Source organism: Schistocerca gregaria, chromosome 8 (assembly GCF_023897955.1).
Source record: "Schistocerca gregaria isolate iqSchGreg1 chromosome 8, iqSchGreg1.2, whole genome shotgun sequence".
NCBI lineage: Eukaryota > Metazoa > Arthropoda > Insecta > Orthoptera > Acrididae > Schistocerca > Schistocerca gregaria.
The window spans coordinates 133643107-133667475 of NC_064927.1; the positions used below are offsets into that span (position 1 = coordinate 133643107).

The 24369-nt window shown below is 43.6% G+C and overlaps 1 protein-coding gene across 2 annotated transcripts in view; it reads left to right on the top strand.

Annotated features, from left to right (window-relative positions):
* The first annotated feature begins 1397 nt into the window (after positions 1–1397).
* LOC126284597 (uncharacterized) overlaps positions 1398–24369 on the top strand; it is a 39634-nt gene continuing 16662 nt past the window's right edge. The window contains exons 1-4 of one of the 2 annotated variants that reach the window (XM_049983641.1): positions 1398–1516; positions 8091–8181; positions 23914–23975; positions 24067–24102. In XM_049983641.1, coding sequence (XP_049839598.1) covers positions 1442–1516; positions 8091–8181; positions 23914–23975; positions 24067–24102 — 264 coding nt within the window. In that variant the 5' untranslated portion in view covers positions 1398–1441. The remainder of the gene's footprint in view (positions 1517–8090; positions 8182–23913; positions 23976–24066; positions 24103–24369) is intronic. The other variant, XM_049983642.1, reaches the window with a different exon arrangement.

A 24369-nucleotide genomic window follows, 5' to 3' on the forward strand; every position in this document is an offset into this window, starting at 1 on the left:
CATAACACTATCTTTGGTGGATACGTACAGGTTTTGGTACGAGGCGTTGCTGTTTTATTCGGGCTCAACGATTCCTTTCTTTTCCTTTAGGTCAGCATAAAGATGCCATTTGTTGTGACCACCTAACGATGCAGAATAGTAATGGTCTGTGTTAATCGCAAGCCATTTGAAGATGAGCAAGCGGGTGGCCACCAGTTGATTTTTGTGATTTTGGCTTAGACCATGCGGTATCCGTACAGCCGATTTTTGATCCTTGCCCATTGTGTGAAAATGGCGCACGATGGTGAAATGATGGTAGTTCATCACATTTTCCAGTTCCAGAGTACACTGACGTGGATTATAGTGAATTAACGGGTTTAAACGATCTTCCTGAAATCCTGGAGGTCTTCCTGAACAAAGAGAGACACTCATCTCAAACAGATCCTCCTTAAAACGAAAAAACCATTTTCCTGTCGTGCTCCGTCCAGTGGCATTATCCCCATAAACGATGCAAGTGTTTCTACCTCCACTGCTATCATCCCTCTATTGGATTCAAACGAAAGAATATATGGGAAATGTTTCGGTTACTCCACTTGGCACTCCATTTTCTGGCGTCCACAGTCCACTCACAGTCTTCAAATGGCAAAACGACAATATTTAAACTCAAACAGCAACAGTGGACAACAAATAAAAATGACAATCCATAAATAAGACCGTAGCAATCGGAATACCTAAATACAAAAAAAAAAAAAGCTAAGAACTTATGCAGCAACCTAATATTTTTTTAAACATAACATTGCCGCACAGAGCCAGCACTAGTACAATTAAAGCAGCTTTATTCTCAAGCCATCTTAAGTTCGGAGGTAAATATTACGATTAATATATAAGCATCCTCTTTGTTGGAATAAAAGTTTATGTATCATCCTACACATTCCTGGTCGGAAACAATACTTAACAGTCTTCTCTTTGAGGCACTAATAATGGAACGGATGCAGACGAATTACAGCAAGGAACAAAACATGTATTCACCATGTGAACGGCCACTGGGAAATGGTGCACGCTTTAAAACCCAGAGCCATTCCCGAAAGGGCTCTTGGTTCCGGCCAGTCTGCAATCTGTAACATCCTACGATCTAGTCAGTCTTTCAGCTCAGTGTATTAAATTTGGAACTAGCTGAAATTACCCCCCATTTCACCCGAAACAGCGCCCACGGACGTCCGCAGCGCGTGCCGCAAACTGCCCATTATTGTCCAGGTGCAACAGTCTGTGCGCGATTACAGCAACAGGGGAGAGCTCCAAATGCGTCACGTGGCCATAATGGGCGGATCGCAAATTGCCCGTGAAGCAAGGTGACGGCTTGGAAAAAAACGGACACGACATTCCGACGAACATAAGTAGGGCCTAGAATGTGTCACTGTGGTTTCTGCAACGCTTAGGACGCCGGCGTATCACCCGGCTGTGTATGGAGTCCGCCATGAAAACTCTCCTGGTGGTTTGTGTCGCTGCATTAGGCTTTCTGGTGGCGGCCGAGATCTCAGTAAGTCTGCACGTCCTCTCAATCAGTTTTGGTAGTAAACACCAACCTACTGTTACGACATCTTTTGTATAAAATCAGTTGGGATTCATCTTTCTAGATCTTCTAGCGATCTAGACAAGTCTCAGATTATTTCGAAAAAAATTTATTCAGTATATGTAGTTCACAACGTCAATGTAGGCACGTTTTAAGCCCCTTTTACCAGTGTTTTATTTTCTCTCATCCCACTTGTTGCATTGAGCACATCAAAATGATGTGAGAATTCCACACCAATATCTATACTCCGCAAGTCAGTAGCGGAGGCTACTTCTAACACCACTAGCTTCTGCCCCTACCATGTTTCATTCTTGAGTAGTGCTTCGGATGCAACGACTATCGATAAAACCTCCGTATGAGCACTGATTTCTCTCACTATGTTGTCGCTAGTAATACCGGAGACTTATGACTCTTGTTGCAACGCATGCTCTCAACATTTCAACAGTGAACCTCTCCGTGAATCAGGACGCCACACTTGTGTCACTGGAGTTTTTTGATTATCTCCGTAACGCTCTCTCACTTACCAACGATCCAGTGACGAAACGTATAGCTCAAAGTCGGGGCTCCTCTATTCTTCTAATCCAACCTGGCAAGAGTCCTGGACAGATGACTAAATACTCAGGAATCATCAACAAAATTCTTCAAGGTACCCTGGCGAATACGTAAAATTCTCTATCGTTTCGATGACTGTTGGAAATGGCCTCTTCAGGCTATTGTTCTGAATGAGAAACAAACTAAAGTTCCTATATACTAGTGCAAGAGGCTGTTTTAGTAATCTAAATGAGAAAGAAACTTTAGCTCCTATGTACTAGTGGAAGAGGCTGTTTTCGTTAATCTGATAGGGTATTAAGGATTACGAGGAGGGGCGTCTTGCTTTCTTGTCTGTTTTCATTACTCACAAGAAGTAAATCAACACCAATAAAAGATGTCTAACATCCCTCTTCCCCATCCTCAATATCCTACCAGACTACGAAAATTGCCTCTTCCACTCGTATAAGATACTAAGTTGTTTTTTTTTCCATTCCCTTGAGGGAAGCCATTTGTTGCAGTGCCTGAAACGTTGGGAAATTTTACGTACTGACAATACGGTCACATATCCTGAAAAATTTTATTGACAGCGATAATTACCGCAAAAGTCTACCCTTAAACTCACGAACTAGTCTTACAGGCGCTTTTTAAAGCCACTACTTTCGCGGATAAATTGAATTTCCGTAAGCTACATTCAGTGAATCTCACAGAGGTATATTTTTCTCCTTATTATTATTATTATTATTATTATTATTATTATTATTATTATGTAGTATTCTGTCTAGTGGCAGGTTCATGTCTTCGTACGGAGAATTTCTGCTTCCACCTTTCCCTGTCTTCAGCTTCTTCTTTCAGTCTGTTGTATCTCCTTCCATCTTTCCTGTCGTCCAGATGTTGAATTCTTCTTCATGCTCGTTCTGCGTTCCCTCTGAGTTTCACTTCGATGTATCAGTCCCTCGTGTCTAAGTACATGTCCAATCCAGTTGGCCTTTCTCTGAAGAATTGTACGCAGAATACTTCTCTTCTCTCCTACTCTTCGCAGTACACCGTCATTTTTTATGCGATCTGTCCACTTGATCTTTTCCATTCTCCTTCAGCACCACATTTCAAAGCTCTCTAAGTATTTTTTCTCCTTCTTTCTCATGGTCCATGTCTCTGCTCCATACAGTGCAATGCTCCAAATTTAGCACTTTATCAGTTTTTTCCTCAATGCCAAACTCAACTTGCTGGTCAGCAGGTTCCTCTTCTTGTTGAAAGCAGCTTTGGTCATCGCAATTCTTGCTCGGATTTCGTTGGTGCAGTGGGCATCCTTTGTGATAAAATTTCCCAGGTACTCGAACTGATTCACATTTTCCAGTTCCCGATTGTCAACTGTTATCTTCAAGTGTTTCTCACGTTTTGATATGCACATCACTTTTGATTTTTCGATGTTGATTCCCATGCCGTATTTTCTTCCCGTTTCCACCAAATTGTTCTACATGTGTTGCAGCTGTCTCTGATTGCTGGCGAGCACTACCAGGTCGCCTGCATACTTGATGGTGTTGATGAGACGTTCTCCTACTTTGAAGTTTCTGCAGCCTTTCAGCGCTTCTCTCGCCAGAATTTCTCCATACAGGTTGAAGAGACTTGGCGACAGACAACATCCTTGCCTCACTCCCCTTCCTATTTCCACACTGTTAGTTTCTCCATAGTTCAGTCGTACCTTTACCCTTTTTCCCAAGTACAAGTTCCCTATAAGTCTTCAATCACTCCAGTTGATTCCTATTTCCTTAAGGATGTTCATCAACATATTCCAATTGACTCTGTCGAAGGCCTTCTGCTAGTGTATAAAACAAGCGTTAACTTCTTCGTTAACGGCCAAAACTCTCTCTGACAATATCCTCATCACTCCAATGGCGTCTCTGGTCCCTTTTCCTATCCTGAAGCCGAACTGGTCTTCTCCCATCACTTGTTCAATTTTGTTTTCCAACCGTAATATTCTTGCAATTATCTTTGCCACGTGCGATATCAGACTTATTGTTCTATAATCACTACATTTCTTGGCTTGCTTTTTCTTCTCAAGAGTAACCATTGTGACGTCCAAAAAGTCTTCAGGCCATTCTCCAGTTTCATAGATTTTGTGTATGAGTTGTGTCAGAACTTTCAAACTTTCATTTCCGATTTCATTAAGCAAATCCACCGGTATGTCGTCATCCCCTGCAGCTTTCCTACTCTTCATGTACTTTATTGCCTTCTCTACTTCTCTTGTTAGTATACTGGGCCCTTTTTCATCTTCGTCAATAGCTTCCTCTGGCGCTATGTCGATGTCATCTGGGCAATGTTCCGTATCATATAGATTCCTTATATATTCTTCCCATGTTTTCAGCACTTCCACTTGTTCAGTAACCACTTGTCCTCTAGAATCTTCTATTCCGAACACCCTTACACTTTTGTTCTATCCGTCTCCCAGTTACTTCGTTTTCTGGTACATAAGGTCGTACCTTCCTTTTCTTTGTAGTTCTTATACTTCGTCACACATTTCTTCTAAGTACTTTTCCTTCACTTTGCCTGTTTCCCTCCTGAGAGCGTTGTTACGACTTCTGTATTCTTCTTCATTAACATTCTTACACTTCCTCCTTTCCTCCATCTTCCCCAGCATCTCATTGGTGATCCAGGGTTTTCTCGCTCTCTTTGTTTCCCTCCCAACTTCAGTCTTCAGAGTATTTGCCATTCATCTTCCGCACTTGCACTTGTATTTTTTTGTCTCACTTAAATTTTTCTCTAACGGTTCTCTTACTGCCGCGTTATTTTCTCTTAGCTTTTCCAAGTCCCATCTCTGCTTTCTCCTCCCATGCTGTCGGATTTTCTTCAGCCTTGAGCTGATATCTGCAACCAAAACGTTGAGATCCGAGTCGATGTCGGCAGCCGGCATAGTCTTGGCATCCTTCATACTGCCCCTAAACCTCTGTTTGACGAGTACGTAGTCTATCTGATATCTGTTCATATCTCCTGGGCTCTTCCATGTGTACAGTTTACTCTTCCCATTCTTGAACCAAGTGTTCGTCACCACCAAATTATTTCGGTGACAGAATGCCACTAGCATTCTTCCTCTGTTGTTTCTTTTTCCTAATCCATATTGTCCAACAATGTTTGCTTCATTGGCTTGTCGAACCACACTATTCCCGTCACCCAAGATTTTGGTATTTACTTCTCCTGTTCCTTCAGACTGAATGATGTCTTCTATTTCACCATACATTTTATCCTCTTCTTCGTCGTCGTGATCTGATGTTGGCGTGTACACTTGGACTGTTAGAATGTCTACTGGTTTTGCGCTTATTTTCACAAACATTAAACGGTCACTATGACACACGACTTTATTCATACTTTGCACTAGTTCATTTCCCATCACTATTGCTATGCCACGTTCAAAACTTTTAGCACCGGAATAAAACATTGTGTAATTACCTGATACTATTTCACCACTATCTGTCCACCTCACTTCACTTAAACCCATTATGTTCACATTTGTCCATTTATCTCTTCAGATTTTCCAGTTTTCCTGCTCTTTGAAGTGTTCTCGCGTTCCGTGTCCCAATCCTGAAATTAAAATGTTCATCTCTTTTGATGACACCACCTGAAATACTCCCCACCCGGAGATCCGAACGGGGGAGAAGTTTATCTCCGGAATATTTTACTCCACGAAACGCTATCATTATCCTCCCTCTTCCAACGTTCATGAAATATAATAATCATGGCCGAAGAACCAGACTATGGTTGGTTTCGCCCATGAGTCTTCAATCTTGATCCATCTGAAGCATCATTTTCTCTGTGCATTAATTCGATACTGGTTCTCGCTGCTGCCCGGTACCAGAGGAAGTATAGGATTGGGAAAAGGAAGACCACTAGCCCTCGAAACCTAATAGCGTCAGGGTCGGAAAAAACAAGAGTTGGCCAAGGATGGCCAGACAGAAAAGATAAAAGTGAGGAGCCTGGCATAAGTAAGTGGAAGCAATGCCAGGACTCAGTTCGGGACCCCGTGGTTTCCAGCCACGTACTCACTAGGTGGGAGTCCCCTGGAGTGATTTTTTTCCTACAGTTAGTTTTATGTGGACTTTCCACTTAGGTCGCTCCGGATGGTTATTTCTGTCTTACGGTTGTTACTGTTTGCAAAGATTTGTCACCAATAACGCGGGCGAACAGTAATGGGTCTCTACCCGCCTCGGGTTCGCATGCAGGTGCTGGATGAAATTTTCACTGCCACTATTTTGCCGGTAAGTGAAGCAGAGGTGGTAATGTAAAATTCTTGATCACCAATCTTTGTGTCAATAAATTATTTTTCAGTAGCAGTTAGGTGTGTCCATGTTAGGAATGACATGAAAAATATTTTGTGGCAGGCCATGATTCGAACTCAAAAACATGTTTACGTGGAGACCTTGACGAGTTCGCAGTCATGGAGAAACAATGAAGTAGTGAAGTAGTATAATCCCGAAAAGGGGTCAAATACCACTGAAAAAGACATCCGAGTTCAAAGGGCAATCTAGTACCACTATTATCAATATCTCAGGAAGTAAATACCGAGCGAACTTACATAATGATTCATTAACCAATTAAAATTAAATTTTCCAGTGTTTGAAAGTTTATTGGTGGCATTGCTTCTATTTGTTGCTATTCCGCATCTACTATGGCCCAACCAAAACCGACCCTGCTCCTGTCGATAATGAAGGAAAATCACGTGTAATGTGTATTTGGAATCACTGGCTACCCTATTTTATTCACATGGCAATACCAGAGGTGAAGATGGTCTCTTCGTACATACAAAAATTCATCACCCCAAATGGAGATCGAGCACAATGTGCATACCAAGTTATCATCTTTCTAACAGACCACCATACCCCACAGTTTTCTAGCTGATGATTTTGGAGTAACGAAGTATATTTCACACTGGATGAGAATTTAACTTGCTGACACCTTGGTTTTCAGCCAGTACACTACATTCATTTCCTTTTCGACCGCGTCACCATTTACGCGCTGCTTCTCATGAATGAAATGTTTGCTTCTGTGTGGCGTTTACAGGAACTACAAAATTTGGAAGAATGGTTATATACCAATAAAGCCAGAAACGTGGGTTATCAAAATGTAGTTGTGGGTGTGGGTCTTATTCTGTGTTTTTGAGAGTTATCTGTTGCAGCAAGACATTGTCCTGAATAAAGGATAACATATCAGCATAATTTTCCACACTTTGTTGCAGTTCTCCAAGATGGTACAAGATAATTAAAAGACTCAACAGGAGAAATGTGTGTAGAAATTAAATAAGATTAATACACGAGTGGTACAGAAAATACAAAGAGGGATTATTAATATGTAAATCTGAACATACAAGATATATTCACTAGTCCGGTACGTGCAATGTAGCCTGACTGCAGGTTATAGCTAAGACAACACCTTGAAAGACATTGTCAATGGGTAAATAGTTTTTGAATTCGGTGTTAATAAATAACAGAAAATATGGCGGTGTTTTATAATTTGTAAAGAGGGAATAATTAAAATGTAAATCTGAGCATAAGACATACATTCAATAGCATGCTACGGGAAACGAAGCCTAACAACAGATTATTGCTAAGATTACACCTTGAAAAACATTCTCAATAGATAAATAGTTTCTGAATTCGATGCTAATAAATAACAGAAAATATGGCAGTGTTTAAAAATTTGTAGTCATTGTAAACTTTAGAATATTATTAAAACATTAACATAATATAAAACACACAAGTTATACTTGAGAGAACACTAAGGTTAGAAATGATAGAAATAAACTGTGTTTGCAAGAAGTACCGGTATTCTACATAAACCGTAAGTAGAGTCCACAATTAAATTGTACATCTTTGCAAAATTTCATTTGTTCTTTCTTTCGACTTAATTCCTGGAAAAAGTAGTTCTATCTGCATTCTATCGCATATGATTTCTCTATTTTATACCCTGTTTTTTCTGCACTGATGCTGGCTCGCATTTTTCTTACTAACTTTTATTCTTTCAGGAGTCAATGTCTCGGGCTGAGGAGGCAGCTGCGAAGATTAACCTTCCTGAGCTATTCGAGGAATGCAACGAGACTTTCCCCATTCCTAAGGGTAAATACAGTCACTTTTTAAGAGCAATTTGTCCATTTGCGAATACGTGAAAGGAAACTGGCCATTGGTCATTCCATCAGGTACTGTGTTACATCTAGGTTTTCCTACAACAACTTTCACTACCCCATCAATTATATCAGACTACTTTTCCAACCATAAAATGAGTACTTCTCATTCTTACTTATTGCTAGTCCCTTCCGCTGGCCTAAAAACTGTTTTATGTACCATTTCGTATCGCCGATATACACTAAAGTGTCAAAGAAATTGGAATAGGCATGTATATCAGAATACAAAGATATCCAAACAGGCAGAATACGGCAGTATGGTCGGCAGTGCCTACATAAGACAAGTGTCTGGCGCCTTTGTTAGATCGGTTACTGCTGCTACAGTGGCAGATTATCAACATTTAAGTGAGTATGAACGTGGTGTTACAGTCAGCGCACGAGCAATGGGGCACAGCATGTCCGAGGTAGCGATGAAATGGGGATTTTCCCGTACGGCCATTTCACAAGTGTACTGTGAATGTCAGGAATCCGGTGAAACATCAAATCTCCGACATCACTGCGGCCGGAAAACATCCTGAAAGAACGGATCCAACGATGGGCGAGTGAAGAGAATCTTTATACGTTACAGAAGTGTAGCCCTTCCGCGTGGTGAGGCATATTTCAGTGCTGGGGCATCAACAAGTGTCAGCGTGAGAACCACTCACCAAAACATCATCGATAAGGGGTTTCGGAGACAAAGGTACACTCGTGTACCCTTGATAACTGCACAACACAAAGCTTTACGCCTCGCCTGGGCCCGTCAACACCGTCATTGGAGTGTTGCCTGGTCGGACGAGTCTCGTTTCAAGTTTTATCGAGCGGATGGAAGTGTACCTGTATGGAGACAACCTCATGAACCATGGACCCTTCTTATCAGTAGGGGACTGTTCAAGCTGGCGGAGGCTCTGTAAGGGTGTGGGGCTAGTGCAGTTCATCTACATCTACATCCATACTCCGCAAGCCACCTGACCGTGTGTGGCGGAGGGTACCCTGAATACCTCTATCGGTTCTCCCTTCTATTCCAGTCTCGTATTGTTCGTGGAAAGAGGGATTGTCGGATGGTTCTGTGTTGGCTCTAATCTCTCTGATTTTATCCTCATGGTCTCTTCGCGAGATATGCGTAGGAGGGAGCAATATACTGCTTGACTCTTCGGTGAAGGTATGTTCTCGAAATTTTAACAAAAGCCTGTACCGAGATACTGAGCGTCTCTCCTGCAGAGTCTTCCACTGGAGTTTATCTATCATCTCCGTAACGCTTTTGCGATTACTAAATGATCCTGTAACGAAGAGCGCTGCTTTCCGTTGGATCTTCTCTATCTCTTCTATCAACCCTATCTGGTACGGATCCCACACTGCTGAGCAGTATTCAAGCAGTGGGCGAACAAGCGTACTGTAACCTACTTCCTTTGTTTTCGGATTGCATTTCCTGAGGATTCGTCCAATGACTCTCAGTCTAGCATCTGCTTTACCGACGATCAACTTTATATGATCATTCCATTTTAAATCACTCCTAATGCCTACTCCCAGATAATTTATGGAATTAGCTGCTTCCAGTTGCTGACCAGCTATTTTGTAGCTAAATGATACTGCTTCTATGTATTCACAGCACATTACACTTGCCTACATTGAGATTCAATTGCCATTCCCTGCACCATGCGTCAATTCGCTGCAGATCCTCCTGCATTTCAGTACAATTTTCTACTGTTACAACCTCTCGATACACCACAGCATCATTCGCAAAAAGCCTCAGTGAACCTCCGATGTCATCCACCAGGTCATTTATGTATATTGTGAATAGCAACGGTCCAATGACACTCCCCTGCGGCACATCTGAAATCACTCTTACTTCGGAAGACTTCTCTCCATTGAGAATGACATGCTGCGTTCTGTTATCTAGGAACTCCTCAATCCAATAACACAATTGGTCTGATACTCCATATGATCTTACTTTGTTCTTTAAACGACTGTGGGGAACTGTATCGAACGCCTTGCGGAAGTCGAGAAACACGGCATCTACCTGTGAACCCGTGTCTATGGCCCTCTGAGTCTCGTGGACGAATAGCGCGAGCTGGGTTTCACACGACCGTCTTTTTCGAATTCCATGCTGATTCCTACAGAGTAGATTTCTAGTCTCCAGAAAAGTCATTATACTCGAACATAATACATGTTCCAAAATTCTACAACTGATCGACATTAGAGATATAGGTCTATAGTGCTGCACATCTGTTCGACATCCCTTCTTGAAAACGGGGATGACCTGTGCCCTTTCCAATCATTTGGAACGCTACGCTCTTCTATAGACCTACGGTACACTGCTGCAAGTTCCTTCGCGTACTCTGTGTAAAATCGAACTGGTATCCCATCAGGTCCAGCGGCCTTTCCTCTTTTGAGCTATTTTAATTGTTTCTCTATCCCTCTGTCGTCTATTTCGATATCTACCATTTTGTCATCTGTGCGACAATCTAGAGAAGGAACTACAGTGCAGTCTTCCTCTGTGAAACAGCTTTGGAAGAAGACATTTAGTATTTCGGCCTTTAGTCTGTCATCATCTGTTTCAGTACCATTTTGGTGACAGAGTGTCTGGACATTTTGTTTTGATCCACCTACCGCTTTGACATAGGACCAAAATTTCTTAGTATTTTCAGCCAAGTCAGTACATAGAACTTTACTTTCGAATTCATTGAACGCCTCTCGCATAGCCCTCCTCACACTACATTTCGCTTCGCGTAATTTTTGTTTGTCTGCAGGGCTTTGGCTATGTTTATGTTTGCTGTGAAGTTCCCTTTGCTTCCGCAGCAGTTTTCTAACTCGGTTGTTGTACCACAGTGGCTCTTTTCCATCTCTTACGATCTTGGTTGGCACATACTCATCTAACGCATACTGTACGATGGTTCTGAACTTTGTCCACTGATCCTCAACACTATCTGTCCTTGAGACAAAACTTTTATGTTGAGCCGTCAGGTACTCTGTAATCCGCTTGTTGTCACTTTTGCTAAACAGAAAAATCTTCCTACCTTTTTTAATATTTCTATTGACGGCTGAAATCATCGATGCAGTAACCGCTTTATGATCGTTGATTCCCTGTTCTGCATTAACTGTATCAAATATTTCGGGTCTGTTTGTCACCAGAAGGTCTAATATATTATCGCCACGAGTCGGTTCTCTGTTTATCTGCTCAAGGTAGTTTTCAGATAAAGCACTTAAAAAAATTTCACTGGATTCTTTGTCCCTGCCACCCGTTATGGATGTTTGTGTCTCCCAGTCTATATCCGGCAAATTAAAATCTCCACCCAGAACTATAACATGGTGGGAAAATCTACTCGAAATATTTTCCAAATTATTCTTCAGGTGCTGAGCCACAACAGCTGCTGAGCCCGGGGGCCTATAGAGACATCCATTTACCATGTCTGAGCCTGCTTTAACCGTGACCTTCACCCAAATCATTTCACAATTCGAATCTCCGTCAATTTCCTTCGATACTATTGCACTTCTTATCACTATAAACACGCCTCCCCCTTCACTGTACAGCCTGTCTCTGCGGTATACATTCCAATATGAGTTTAGGATTTCATTACTGTTTACGTCTGGTTTCAGCCAACTCTCTGTCCCTAGTACTATATGGGCGTTGTGACCGTTTATTAATGAGAGCAGTTCTGGGACCTTTCTATAGATGCTCCTGCCGTTTACTATTAGCACATTAATATTGTTATTCCCTGCTGCATTTTGCCTACTCCTACCTTGCCGCGTCTCAGGAGGCGTCTTGTCGGGCCTAGGGAGGGAATTCTCTAACCTAAAAAACCCCATGTGCACTCCATACGTACTCCGCTACCCTTGTAGCCGCTTCCAGCGTGTAGTGCACGCCTCACCTATTCAGGGGGACCCTATATTTCTCCACCCGATAGCGGAGGTCGAGAAATTTGCACCCCAGCTCTCCGCAGAATCGTCTGAGCCTCTGGTTTAAGCATTCCACTTGGCTCCAAACCAGAGGACTGCGATCGGTTCTGGGAACGATACTACAAATAGTTAGCTCTGATTCCACCCCGCGAGCGAGGCTTTCCGCCTTCACCAATTCCGCCAACCGCCTGTACGAACTGAGGATGACCTCTGAACCGAGACGGCAAGAGTCATTGGTGCCGACATGAGCAACAATTTGCAGTCGGATGCACCCAGTGCTCTCTATCGCCGCCGGTAGGGCCTCCTCCACATCTCGGATGAGACCCCCCGGTAAGCAGACAGCGTGAACACTGGCCTTCTTCCCCGACCTTTCCGCTATTTCCCTAAGGGGCTCCATCACCCGCCTAAAGTTGGAGCTCCCAATAACTAATAAACCCATCCCCCCGTGTGCCTGCTCGGACCTTGCTGAAGGAGCAGCCACATGTCCACTCACAGGCAGAGCGGGCGATGCCACACGGCCAGCCTCCACATTGACCCTCCGCCTCGTGCGCCGCGAACGCCGCTGAACCCGCCACTCCCCTTGGGGAGAGGGTGGCCCAACCGCGCCCGGTACCCACGAAGATGTCTCGACAACAGGGACAGTGGGTGATGCATGTAACACCTAGGGTGTACCTTGCGACGCACCAGACTCCCCACTGCCGCTACACTCCGAGGCAACAGCCTGAAAACGGCTGACTGCGGCCATCAACACGCTCAGCAGTTCGCGAAGAGTGGCCAGCTCCTCCTGCGTCCGTACACAGCAGTCACACATCCTATCCATCCTAAGGAATCAATATTGGAGTGACATAGAACCCCTGATACGTTTAGATACCTCTTTGACAGATGACACATTCGTAATCATCCTGTCTGATCACCCGCATCCATTCATGTCCACTGTGCATTCCGACGGACTGGGGCAATTCGAGCCGGACAATGCGACACCCCATACATCCAAAATTGCAGCAGAGTAGCTCCAGGAACACTCTTCTGAGTTTAAACACTTCCGCTGGCTACCAACAGACGTGAACCTTGACGCGCATATCTGGGATGCTTTGCAACGAGTTGTTTAGAAAATATCTCCAACCGCGACCCCCCCCCCCACCCCCCCAAACGTACTCTTACAGATTTATGGACAGTCATTCAGTATTAATGGAGTCAATTCCCTCCAGCATTATTTCAGACATTACTCGACTCCATACCACGTCGTGTAGGGCCCTACACGATATTGGGCAGTTGTACCAGTTTCTTTGGATCTTTAGTGTAAAACACGTTACGACATGAAGAAAACTGAGTTTTATTCAGACCAAGCTTTTTTCACACAGTCATAGGCCTTTTCGTAGATAGTAAATAGGAAATTTGCAGGCAACATTCAGTTGCTAGTAACATACAACTTTTATCGATAACTATTTTTAGATTAAACAATCCGCATGTTTACAGATTCTAAACATACACAAGAGGACCTGGGAAAAAGTAAATTAACATGTCGTCTTACCCTAAGACCATTTTGCGAGAATAGTGGCATATTCTCCTGTAGAGGTACAGGCTCTGGGCGTCCTGCATCCACAGTTTTACTGTGTTACAGATAGTAGGTGCCTCGCAGTGTGTGGGTGGAATGGCCCGACAACTGGAAACATAATCTAAAGTTGAAGTACGTAGCAGAGTACCGTTTTTGTCGGTCAAAAGCCGTCTTTGGTTGTTCGGATGATGCTATCGTTTATCGTCTAGAAAAGTCATCAGAAGAGTAAAAGAAATTGCAATACAATTTAGAAAAGATGTCAGAAGTGTGCGAAAATTGACAGTTGGCCCTCAATGATGAAAAGTGTGAGGTCATCCACATGAATGTTAAAAGGAATCGGTCAGAATTCGGTTATACGATAAATCACTCGAATCTAAAGACCGTAAAATCGTCTAAATACCCAGGAATTACAATTACGAGCAACTGAAATTGGAAAGAACACTCCGAAAATTTTGTGGGGAGGCAAACCGTAGATAGCGTTTTATTGGCAGAACGCTTAGGAAGTTACAGATCTACTAAAGAGACTGCCTACACTACGCTTGTCTGTCCCCTTTTGGAGTACTGCTGCGCGATGTGGGATCCTTACCAGATAGGATTACCGTAGTACACCGAGAAAGTTCAAAGAAGGGCAGCGCGTTTTGTATTATCAAAAATGGGGGACAGACTGTCACGGACATGATACAGGATTTGGGGAGGACATCATTAAAACAATGAGTTTCTCGTTGCGGTGGGACCTTCTCACGAAATTTCAGTCACGGACTTTCTCCTCCGAATACGAAAATATTTTGTTGACACAGGCGTACATAGGGATAGTAAAATAAGGGAAATCAGAGCTCACGTGGTAATACATAGGTGTTAGTCTGTTCCTCGCACTCTTCTAGAATGGAAATAATAAGGAATTATTGTGAAGGTGGTTCGGTGAACGATCTGACAGGCTCTTAAGCGTGATTTGCGGAGCATCCATCTAGATGTAGATGTAGATCTAAATTGTACACAGAATCACCCTGAAATTCTAGCGGTGTGTGGACTAATATCGTGTCCGGCCCTAATGAAATTTTGCCAACAATTTGATGAAATCTGCACAGACGTGGGTGATACCAGTCAGGAAGGAAGGACATGGACGTCGCCCATATATGACAATGCACAAGGAACAGAGGAACAGATATACGTATCAATCGCTGATTTCCCAGCGATGAGTATGTTCATATTGCGATTCCAGAATGGCTCCGTGATCAAGGAGGCATCGCACCGCCACCAACAACCTCCCCTATCGCCCCTCCTATCATACCGCTGTGTTGCGCTACAAATCATGAACCGCGACTCTCAGAGATGCCCAGAGATGTCTCACACAGAGAGCATACCAGGGTGCCCCTGAGAGCTACATCACCAAAAAGAATCTCTTCTCACCTTTTGGCAAGATCAATGTGTAGTCCTTTTATGCAATACAGATAAGGATAAAGGACAGGTAGAAGGAAGGGAACTTTATTTCAATTTCTATAGTAATGTGTCAGATCATCCACGAGTTTAATTTTTTAGTTATCAACACCTTTGACCCATACTGACACAAATTCTGATTCATTTATCTTGCGATGATTCCTGGTCCTGATTACCAACGGCATGATGGACATGTAATACGGTTTTCTCATGTTTCTCTTGTAGACTTCACAAATCTGAATTGTGCGATAGGCGATGATGTCACGACTGTTAAACGATTCGAGTCCTAGTACTTTTTCTACTTTAGGACCACGTACTAAAGCAACAGTCGCCATTGCCATCCTGTGCGGCACCATTATTCATTGGCGTAAAATTCATAGCACCGTCACAAAAGACTGACGGATCCTGCAGAATTACTTGTGCCCCAACATAGTTCCTCGCAGTAACACGCTGTCACACGCGAACTCGTCCTCCTAAAGTAACGAGGCTCCGGAGATCAACACAACCGTGTATATAAGTTTCGTCGCCGTCAGACGATGAAGAGAGTGATGAAGCGCTGAAGGCCCCGGTGCCGCAAAACAGTCGAGGAACTGAACGATTCGTAGAGCTTCCGACCGCCATTTACAGAGACGTGGTGACTGTATTGAAGAATGGTACCATCCAATTAGTGCAGCATTTAATATTAGTTACTTGGCCTGCTATTATAATGTTGATGTATAATTTACTTCTTCAAGTCCCCCCGCTCTTGATGAACACAATATTTGTTTAATGTGCACTAAGATCGTGTTACCGAAGAAGTGCATTTAGGTATGACGCTGGTTCTTTAGATGGCTGACAGGAAATCTGGTAAAAAACAGTCGAAAGAAATGACATCATTTAGTGCTATTTCATATCAGTAAGAAAAGAAACAAATCAATCATGCAGTTCCACTATAAAAATATCTTCAGTCTTCATTTATCGCTTCGCTCCAGTTAAGTTTAAGTTCTCTCTTTACAATTTGACACTTTCCGCAAATTTATGTTGATGGCAGAGCGTAATATAATGACAGTAATACATCAATGTAACAATGGAAAGGGATGAAAAAGAAAATAAACGATAACTTCGTTTTAGGCTTAACACGCAGGCAAATTACGTAACATCACATTGAAAAACTATGAACAATACAGACGACAAACTGTATTGAATGTACAAATCTCAGACAGGTACATCAGCATCAGTAATCAATAACAAGGCATAATTCTTTCTGTTAATATCTTTCTTTCAATACTTTTACTAATGTAAATGACATAATCTCAATAACTGTTATGTAGTATGATGTAAAACTTCTCTTTCCACTGTTTGACAGAGAAAAAATGAATCCGCTAAAGTGGGGAAGCCACTTTGAAATCGGATTATGTATTGAAACAAGAAGAATTCACTTGCACTACCAACTTGTTTATTACACCAAAATGTGATTTAAAGTAAATGTGTGTGAATTCCTAAGGGATCAAACTACTGAGGTCATCGGTCCCTAGACTTACACACTACTTAAACTAACTTATGCTAAGAACAAGACACAAACCCATGCCCGAGGGAGGACTCAAACCTCCGGCGCGAGTGGCAGCACAATCAGTGACATTGCGCCTCTGACCGCGCGGCCGCTTCGCGCGGCAAAATGTGATTTATGTCACGTCACAGACTATATAGAAGAAACAAACCATTTTCAGAACTGACGTTATCTATCTAACTGTAATCCTCGAAACAACGACGATAACTGCTCGTGAGCACAAATGGAAATAAGCGTACGGCATTATGGGCCGGGAGTCCCCCATTCGGGGAAGTTCGGCCGTCGAGGGCAAGTGCTTATTGCATTCGACGCCACATTGAACGGGTGGGCGGACATTTGCCAAGCCGTAAATTTGCCACGCCGGACATTTGCCACGATTGTACCTGCTCCGAAGGGTTGGGTCCTTTGTCTCCCCCTCCTACTCTTCCACATCACGTACTCAGCTTTTCCACTGATTTACTTAAGATAGAACCAGAATCTCTTTGGATTTTCCGACACATTGATAGATAGAGTTTCGTTGTGGAAACTATTAAATGCATATCGCATTGAAATCCGCGCCAAATTTCGAGCCTCAGTACAACTTCACCAATCTTGGAGATTTTGCGTTCATCCAAATTATACTTGCCTTTTTCGGTGCTCCTGCAGCAGCTTCCTGTCGTGTTTTGTGTACCATGGGGGATCAGTTCCGTCTCTTATTAATTTATTTGGTATGAATCTCTCGAGTGCTGTTGATACTATGTCTTTGAACTTAAGCCACATGTGGTCTTCACTTACATAGTTTGGAAGGATTGGAGACGGTCTCTTAGAAAGACGTCAACCGAATTTTTAGTTGCTTTTATAAACAGATCTATTTCCCGTTTAGTGTTGTTGAAGTTCTTTATTACGGAACTGAGCCTCGCTACGACTGTGTGTTCACTAATAATTCTATCCGTCGTGATGCTCAGGATTATTTGTGGCTAAGAGGTCAACTGTGTTTTCGTAACCATTTACAATTTGAATGGCCTCGTGAACTAATTGTTCAAAATCATTTTAAAAAAGCATTTAGAACAATTACAGAAGTTGTTTTCTATCTACAATAGGGTCTGAAAATGTATTTTTGTCAACATACGGAAGGTAGATTGAAGTCACTGCCAACTGTATGAGTAAGGTACTTATTTACGATGAGACTCAAGTTTTCTTTGAACTGTTCAGCAACTGTTTCAACTGAGACCAGGGGTCGGTAAAAGGTTCCGGTTGTCGAATATAGCCTCTGCCCATACTAAGTCACAGGAACTACCTGCTTCAATGTCAATTACGTTATTTTTCCTTAAGTTGTGCTTCTTGTTTCTGTTGTAGTGCAAATCATTACAATAACGGCTTTTCCCTTCAAAACCTAGGATACTTCCTCTGTGACCCTGTAAATACCAGAGCTAAGCAATGTAGAACAATAACGTACGTTAGAAGCATAGCATTGTGCATTACTTCATTTCCTTATTTCTAACATTTTAAAATTGTACGTCGACTTTAGATGACATGTTACTCATAGATGTTCTTATCTCTATTTAGTGACCGTATTTTCAGTCACGTTTTGAACATCGTCCCGCTACACTTTATTAACTAATGTTTCGCCGCAAGAGGTATAGCATTTTAGAGAGTAAATTAATATGGAGTATGTCGTTTTTCTTTTCTCACATTCACATACCCATTTCTTCTTTCCTTATTGTCTCTTGGGCATTCAGTTGTAGTAATTAAAGTAGGCACAAATGTAGCGATCAAAAAGAAATGAATAGCATACATTCCCATTCTCTTTGCATCGTTCCTTTCTTGTTGCTCCCATGGCGATGGACTGTTTCTATCGCAAACAGTAAGCGTGAAAGAAAGCTACCGTACAGGCAGAGGGATCTATATTTATACTTGGCGGAACTAATTACATACTGACATAATCGTCGGTATTGCTTTAGTTTCCCAAAAGTTATAAGTATTTAGATTCGGAAAAGAAGCTCTGTATTTGGCCAAGATGTCGAAAAAGAAGGTCCCTCACGTACTAGTTGTATCGAGTAAGATGTGGGAACGGCGTTTTGAAAGCGGACAGAAGAATTACGAGGAAGGGTGTCCCTTACCTGAGGGATCGCTACCTGGTGAAGGGGCAAGTGCGGCAAATGTCCGGCGTGGCAAATGTCCGGCATTCCACTGGGCGGCTTGCTCGCCGGAGATGGGGATGAAATGATGATGAGTACAACACAACACCCAGTCTCCTGCCACAGCAGGCAATCGAACTCTAGGTCCCATGACGTGGTACTCCGCCGTGCTGACCACCCAGCTAACGGGGGCAGACTCGTGAGCACAGATGCCGTGAACAAAGGCGTATGAAATGCAAGTCGCTCTATAATTATCCGAAACACTCGTGAAATGGTAGCACGTATCAGAAACGTTAGTAGCTTCGAGTATAATCTGCACGTAACGTCACTAGCGCCCAAACACAATTAACATACCATTTACTGGTGTCGAACTGGTATGATGTGCATTCGTGGCACACGGCTTTAAGGGATTAAGTGACATACCATAGTCTTATCTCAGATGGAGTGTGATCTTTGGATAAGACACACGTTGCAGGGTAATTTGTTCCACAACTGTGTGGCGCAAAAGGAGGAGTGGAGAAATGTTCTATTGTAGCGGTGTGGGGGGCAAAAAAAAAAAAAATAGAGGGTCAGGAATCAGGGAGTGCAATGACCGCTACGGGGAGAAGGGTGGGGGGGGGGGGGGAAGTGGGGAGAAGTGGGGGAAGAACGGTTCTTCTACGAGGACGGCGATGGCACTTCCACGTGGACGCTGTGGTTTCATCGGGTTTTGCAAGGTGAAACAGGCTGCAGAGGTGAAAGTAGCTGCAACGAGAAAAATGGCGTAGATGCAAACTCCATTCCTCCGCCGAAACCAGCGTCCGTTCCTGCGAACTAGTGCCGATGAAGTCTATGTTGTCGCTTGCTTGGAAGTACTTTCCTAAAGATGTTTCTTTTACAGGTAGTTTCACCGCCTTACGGTCGCAGGTTAGAATCCTGCCTCGGGCATGGATGTGTGTGATGTCCTTAGGTTAGTTAAGTTTAAGTAGTTCTAAGTTCTAGGGGACTAATGACCACAGCAGTTGAGTCCCATAGTGCTCAGAGCCATTATTTTTTTCACCGCCTTACACGCTCATGTACGTCTTCAGTTATTTGCAGTGTAGGTCGCCGCTTGGAAATCATTTCCTGGGCCTGCTCAGGTGGCTTTCTGGCGGCTCACGTTGGCAAGAATCGGCGTCACGAGCATGGTGGTAGTTGCTGCCCCAGTAGTCCCAAGGTCTTGCGTGGTCGGCACAAAGAATGTTGTTACGCTGTGGGTGATGTGTCTGCATTTCGCCCAGTCGAAGGGAGCGTCGGGAGGTAGCAGGTGCCCTGCGTCTCGGTGATTAGGGGGTTAGGGGGGTATCGGTTCAATGCCTGCAACAGGAAGAACGTAGGTAGGCATACGGTAGCAGCCAACATACAGTGGATGCCGATTCAAAGTGTAACTGGTTCGACGCGCCTAGCATGGGCACATGAATAGCTTTAAAACATGCCAGGGGAGTTGCTGTTGAGGTCACATACTACAGCCACCAAGCGCCGTCGAAATGTGTCAGTACCCCGCTACTGCCCCAGCACGGACGAAGCTACCTGCATGTCTTAACAGTCCGCGCAGAATAACGCGGCCGGCGCAGTTGGCAGGAAAGGCGTGGAGAGGGCGGTAGAGGTGGGGGTTGCGAGCAGACACTGTAGGAGAATTACTGAGTGCCGGAGGCGAAGTGCCGTTCTAAACTGAAGCCAACACTCACATTTTTGTAAACATTAAGTAGAGCCCCTCCACGCCCATATTTGCATGGTGGCCATTCATACATTGGTTACTATCTAAAAAGGATTGCGCTGAAAATGCAACAAAGAGACTGATTTATTTTCACGTGGCTTGTTAACCATTTGCAGAAGCATCACAAGTGGCGAATTTGGAGAAAAACGTGAACATGTCTCATATTGCCACATTGAAAAATGCTTCTTTTACGAAAACACAACGAAGTTTACACAGCGTCAGACGCAATTGCGAGAGAATTTCTAAACAGTGGTTTCAGACTTTATTAAGTGATGAGCTGACGAAAAGTAAAGTGAGTAGTTTATGAAAAAGCACATCCTCCTTACAAAAATAAATGTGTAATGTCTTGACTTACATTGTTCCAAACCCCATAACATTCCTCGATTCATCAGTTATCGATGGCCTTTAAAAATTACATTTTGTCACCGAAAAAGTCTGGGTAGTGGAACAACAAGGCAGATAATGAAGTTTTGCATAATAGGAGTATGGTAAAATACACTTCTTTCTGTGTGGTATCATTTGCCCAAAATCCTAGTTAGATATCTTAACTAAGGAAGGGCCAAAGGGAGCGACCGGCCGCCGTGTCAGCCCACAGGCGTCACTGGATACGAATAAGGAGGGGCATGTATAAGCACACCACTTTCCTGGCCGTATGTCAGTTTCCGAAACCGGAGCCGCTACTTTTCAGTCAAGTAGCTCCTCAGTTTGCCTAACAAGGGCTGACTGCACCCAGCTTGCCAACAGCGCTCGGCAGACCTGATGGCCACCCATCCAAGTGCTAACCCAGGCCGACAGCGCTTAACTTCGGTGACCTGACGGAAACCGGTGTTACCATTGCGGCTAGGCTAGATATCGAAAACTATTATGAGATATGAGGGATGTTGTTTCACTCTATCACTGGCGTTCATGATCACAAATAAGTGTTCAAAAACATCAAATCATTTTTCTCAAGATTGGTGACAGATGAGACCTCTACCGACGCCTAAAGAAAAATGCAACTCTTCAACTGAAATGATATGGTGCAACACATTACCTAATATTTATCAAACGCAAAATTACAACGCCCCCCTACTTTCCATTGCAAACTTCGAATTTCGTGCAGTGTCTTATTTCCATACAAAAATGGTTCAAATGGCTCTGAGCACTATGGGACTTAACATCTGTGGTCATCAGTCCCCTAGAACTTAGAACTACTTAAACCTATCTAACCTAAGCACATCACAATATCCATGCCCGAGGCAGGATTCGAACCTGCGACCGTAGCAGTCGCGCGGTTCCGGACTGAGCGCCTAGAACCGCTAGACCACCGCGGCCGGCTTTCCATACAAGTATCAAAATAATTGTGAAAATTGACGAAATGATGGGCTGACACACACAGCTATAAGTAACGCAAAAATGATTTTTTTTCCAAGTGGGTAAAATCGTCTGAGAAAGATTACGGAACGTGCGCCTCGGCACTGTTATCGCCGACCGGTCTAGAGGAGGCAAGCACTGTACGCCTCCCCTTCCGAACAATCGAATGAACTGAGTCAGCGCTTTACACGAAAACTGGTCGTTGACCATCGGCCACTGTTTGCTGCGCGGACTGTGAATGCTGAACTTTGGGAGAATTAGCTGGCGTTCTGAGTTCGGCATCGAGTCTCGTCTTGTGTCCACGACGCAACACCGAGTTAAGCAAAGCTATAGTCAAGATGCTGGACGTATCTGATCTGGTATTGTACATTCATGCTCATAAATTGAGCATATTTGCAGAGTGTGGTGCCACACAACTTCGCACTACACAAAACGCCACTGTTTCTTGCGCATGTACCCCGACATCAATATGGGATATGATCACCATGCACATGTACACAGGCGGCGCAACGGGTTGGCATACTCTGGATCAGGTGGTCGAGCAGCTGCTAGCGTATAGCCTCCCATTCTTGCACCAGTGCCTGTCGGAGCTCCTGAAATGTCGTAGGGGTTTGAAGACGTGCAGCGATACGTCAACCGAGAGCATTCCAGGCGTGCTCGATGGGGTTTAGGTCTGGATATATCTTCTGTTTCAAGATACTCCTCCACGATGGCAACTCGGGCGGCCGCGCGTTATCATCCATCAGGAGGAAGATGGGACCCACTGCAGCCATGAAAAGGCGGACATACTGGTGCAAAATGACGTCCGATACACCTGACCTGTTACAGTTCCTCTGTCAAAGACATGCAGGGGTGTAAGAGGACCATAATCCCACCCGACACCATCAAACCACGACCTCCATACAGGTCCCTTTCAAGGACATAAAGGGGTTGGTATCTGGTTCCTGGTTCACGCCAGATGAAAACCCGGCGAGAATCACTATTCAGATAATAACTGGACTCATCCTTGAACATAACCTGGGACCACTGTTCCAATGACCATGTACTGTGCTCTTAACACCAGGCTTTAAGAGTTCTCCTGTGACCAAGGGTCTGTGGAATGCCCTTGCAGGTTTCCGGGCGAATAAACCATGTATGTTCAGTCTTCTGTAGACTGTGTGTCTGGAGACAACTGTGCCAGTGGCTACGGTAAGATTCCGAGCAAGGCTACCTCCAGTACTCCGTGACCGTCTACGGGCACCGATGGTGAGATATCGGTCTTTTTTTATGTTGCACACTGTGGACGTTCCGTACTGTAGCGCCTGGACACGTTTTCTGTCTGCTGGAATTGTTTCCGTAATCGTGAGATCACACTACGACCAGCTGTGTTTGACCAGCCTCCAATCGCCGTAGAATTGTACCCCTCATAACGTCATCAATATGTGTACTTCGAGCCATTTTCAACACACAGTCACCATTAGCACGTCTGAAAACGTCTGCACACTTACTCGCTGCACCGTACTTTGACATACGCGTATGTGGACTGCTGCCAGCGTCACCGTGCGACGACCGTAGGTCAAATGCACCACATGGTCACACGCCGAGGTGATTTAAACCCGCAAACCGCCCACCAGAGCGTTGTCTCACCATGTATCAGTATTATCCTTAATTTATGAGCATGAGTGTAGTTGCGGAATGAAGATACGTACTTGATACGTGAGCAGAAGTACTGAGGAAGCCAGTGACTAAGAAGCAGATAAAGCACACAAATCGTGCAAAAATAACGTCTCCTGTCCAGTATCGGAAAGACTGCTGTGATCATACAAACGAATGTTGCACACATCCCTTAGGCAAGCATTCGTATTTACGGCAGGGAGGAGTAAACTTAAGTATCCAGCAACATTTTTTCTTTTAATAACTCCAGCTTCATTACCGCGGGACATCGTTTTCTTGACTAAAATTGAGCTCAAAATATTTGACCTACAGTTTAAAATCCTGATTCAGTATCCGTCTTTTATCTGCCTGCCTAGTGTGACATACTTGAAACCAATAAATCATTTTACCGTTTTTTTCAGTTACTTTGAACTACTTTTTCTCCCACGGCAGACTGCAAAACGAGAACGACTACGTGGCTAAGGTGAGCTAATTTTTGGTTTTCCTTGAATCCATAAATACATTGTTTTATTTTTATAATTAACGAAGAATCATAACGGCATGCTTTTTTTCAGTGCTTCATACACTGCCTGACGGACAGGTCCGGAGAGGTAAGTGTTTTGCCGTTCTCAATAAGTCCTTCATCTTTCTTCAAACTAAAGTGGTTCATTTTATTCATGTACGGGAGGCTCCAATTTCCAAGATTATTCGTGCATTTAGATAACTATTTACAATATGAAGTCTAAAAGACGCACTCCCGATATTTCATCTTTGTTGTCGTTTCTAGCGCAGTATTCTCAGACGACATCGCTTGTCCAGTGCGTGGAAGTGTTTCTCTAAAGATGTTTCTTCTACGGGTAGTTTCATCGTCTTATACA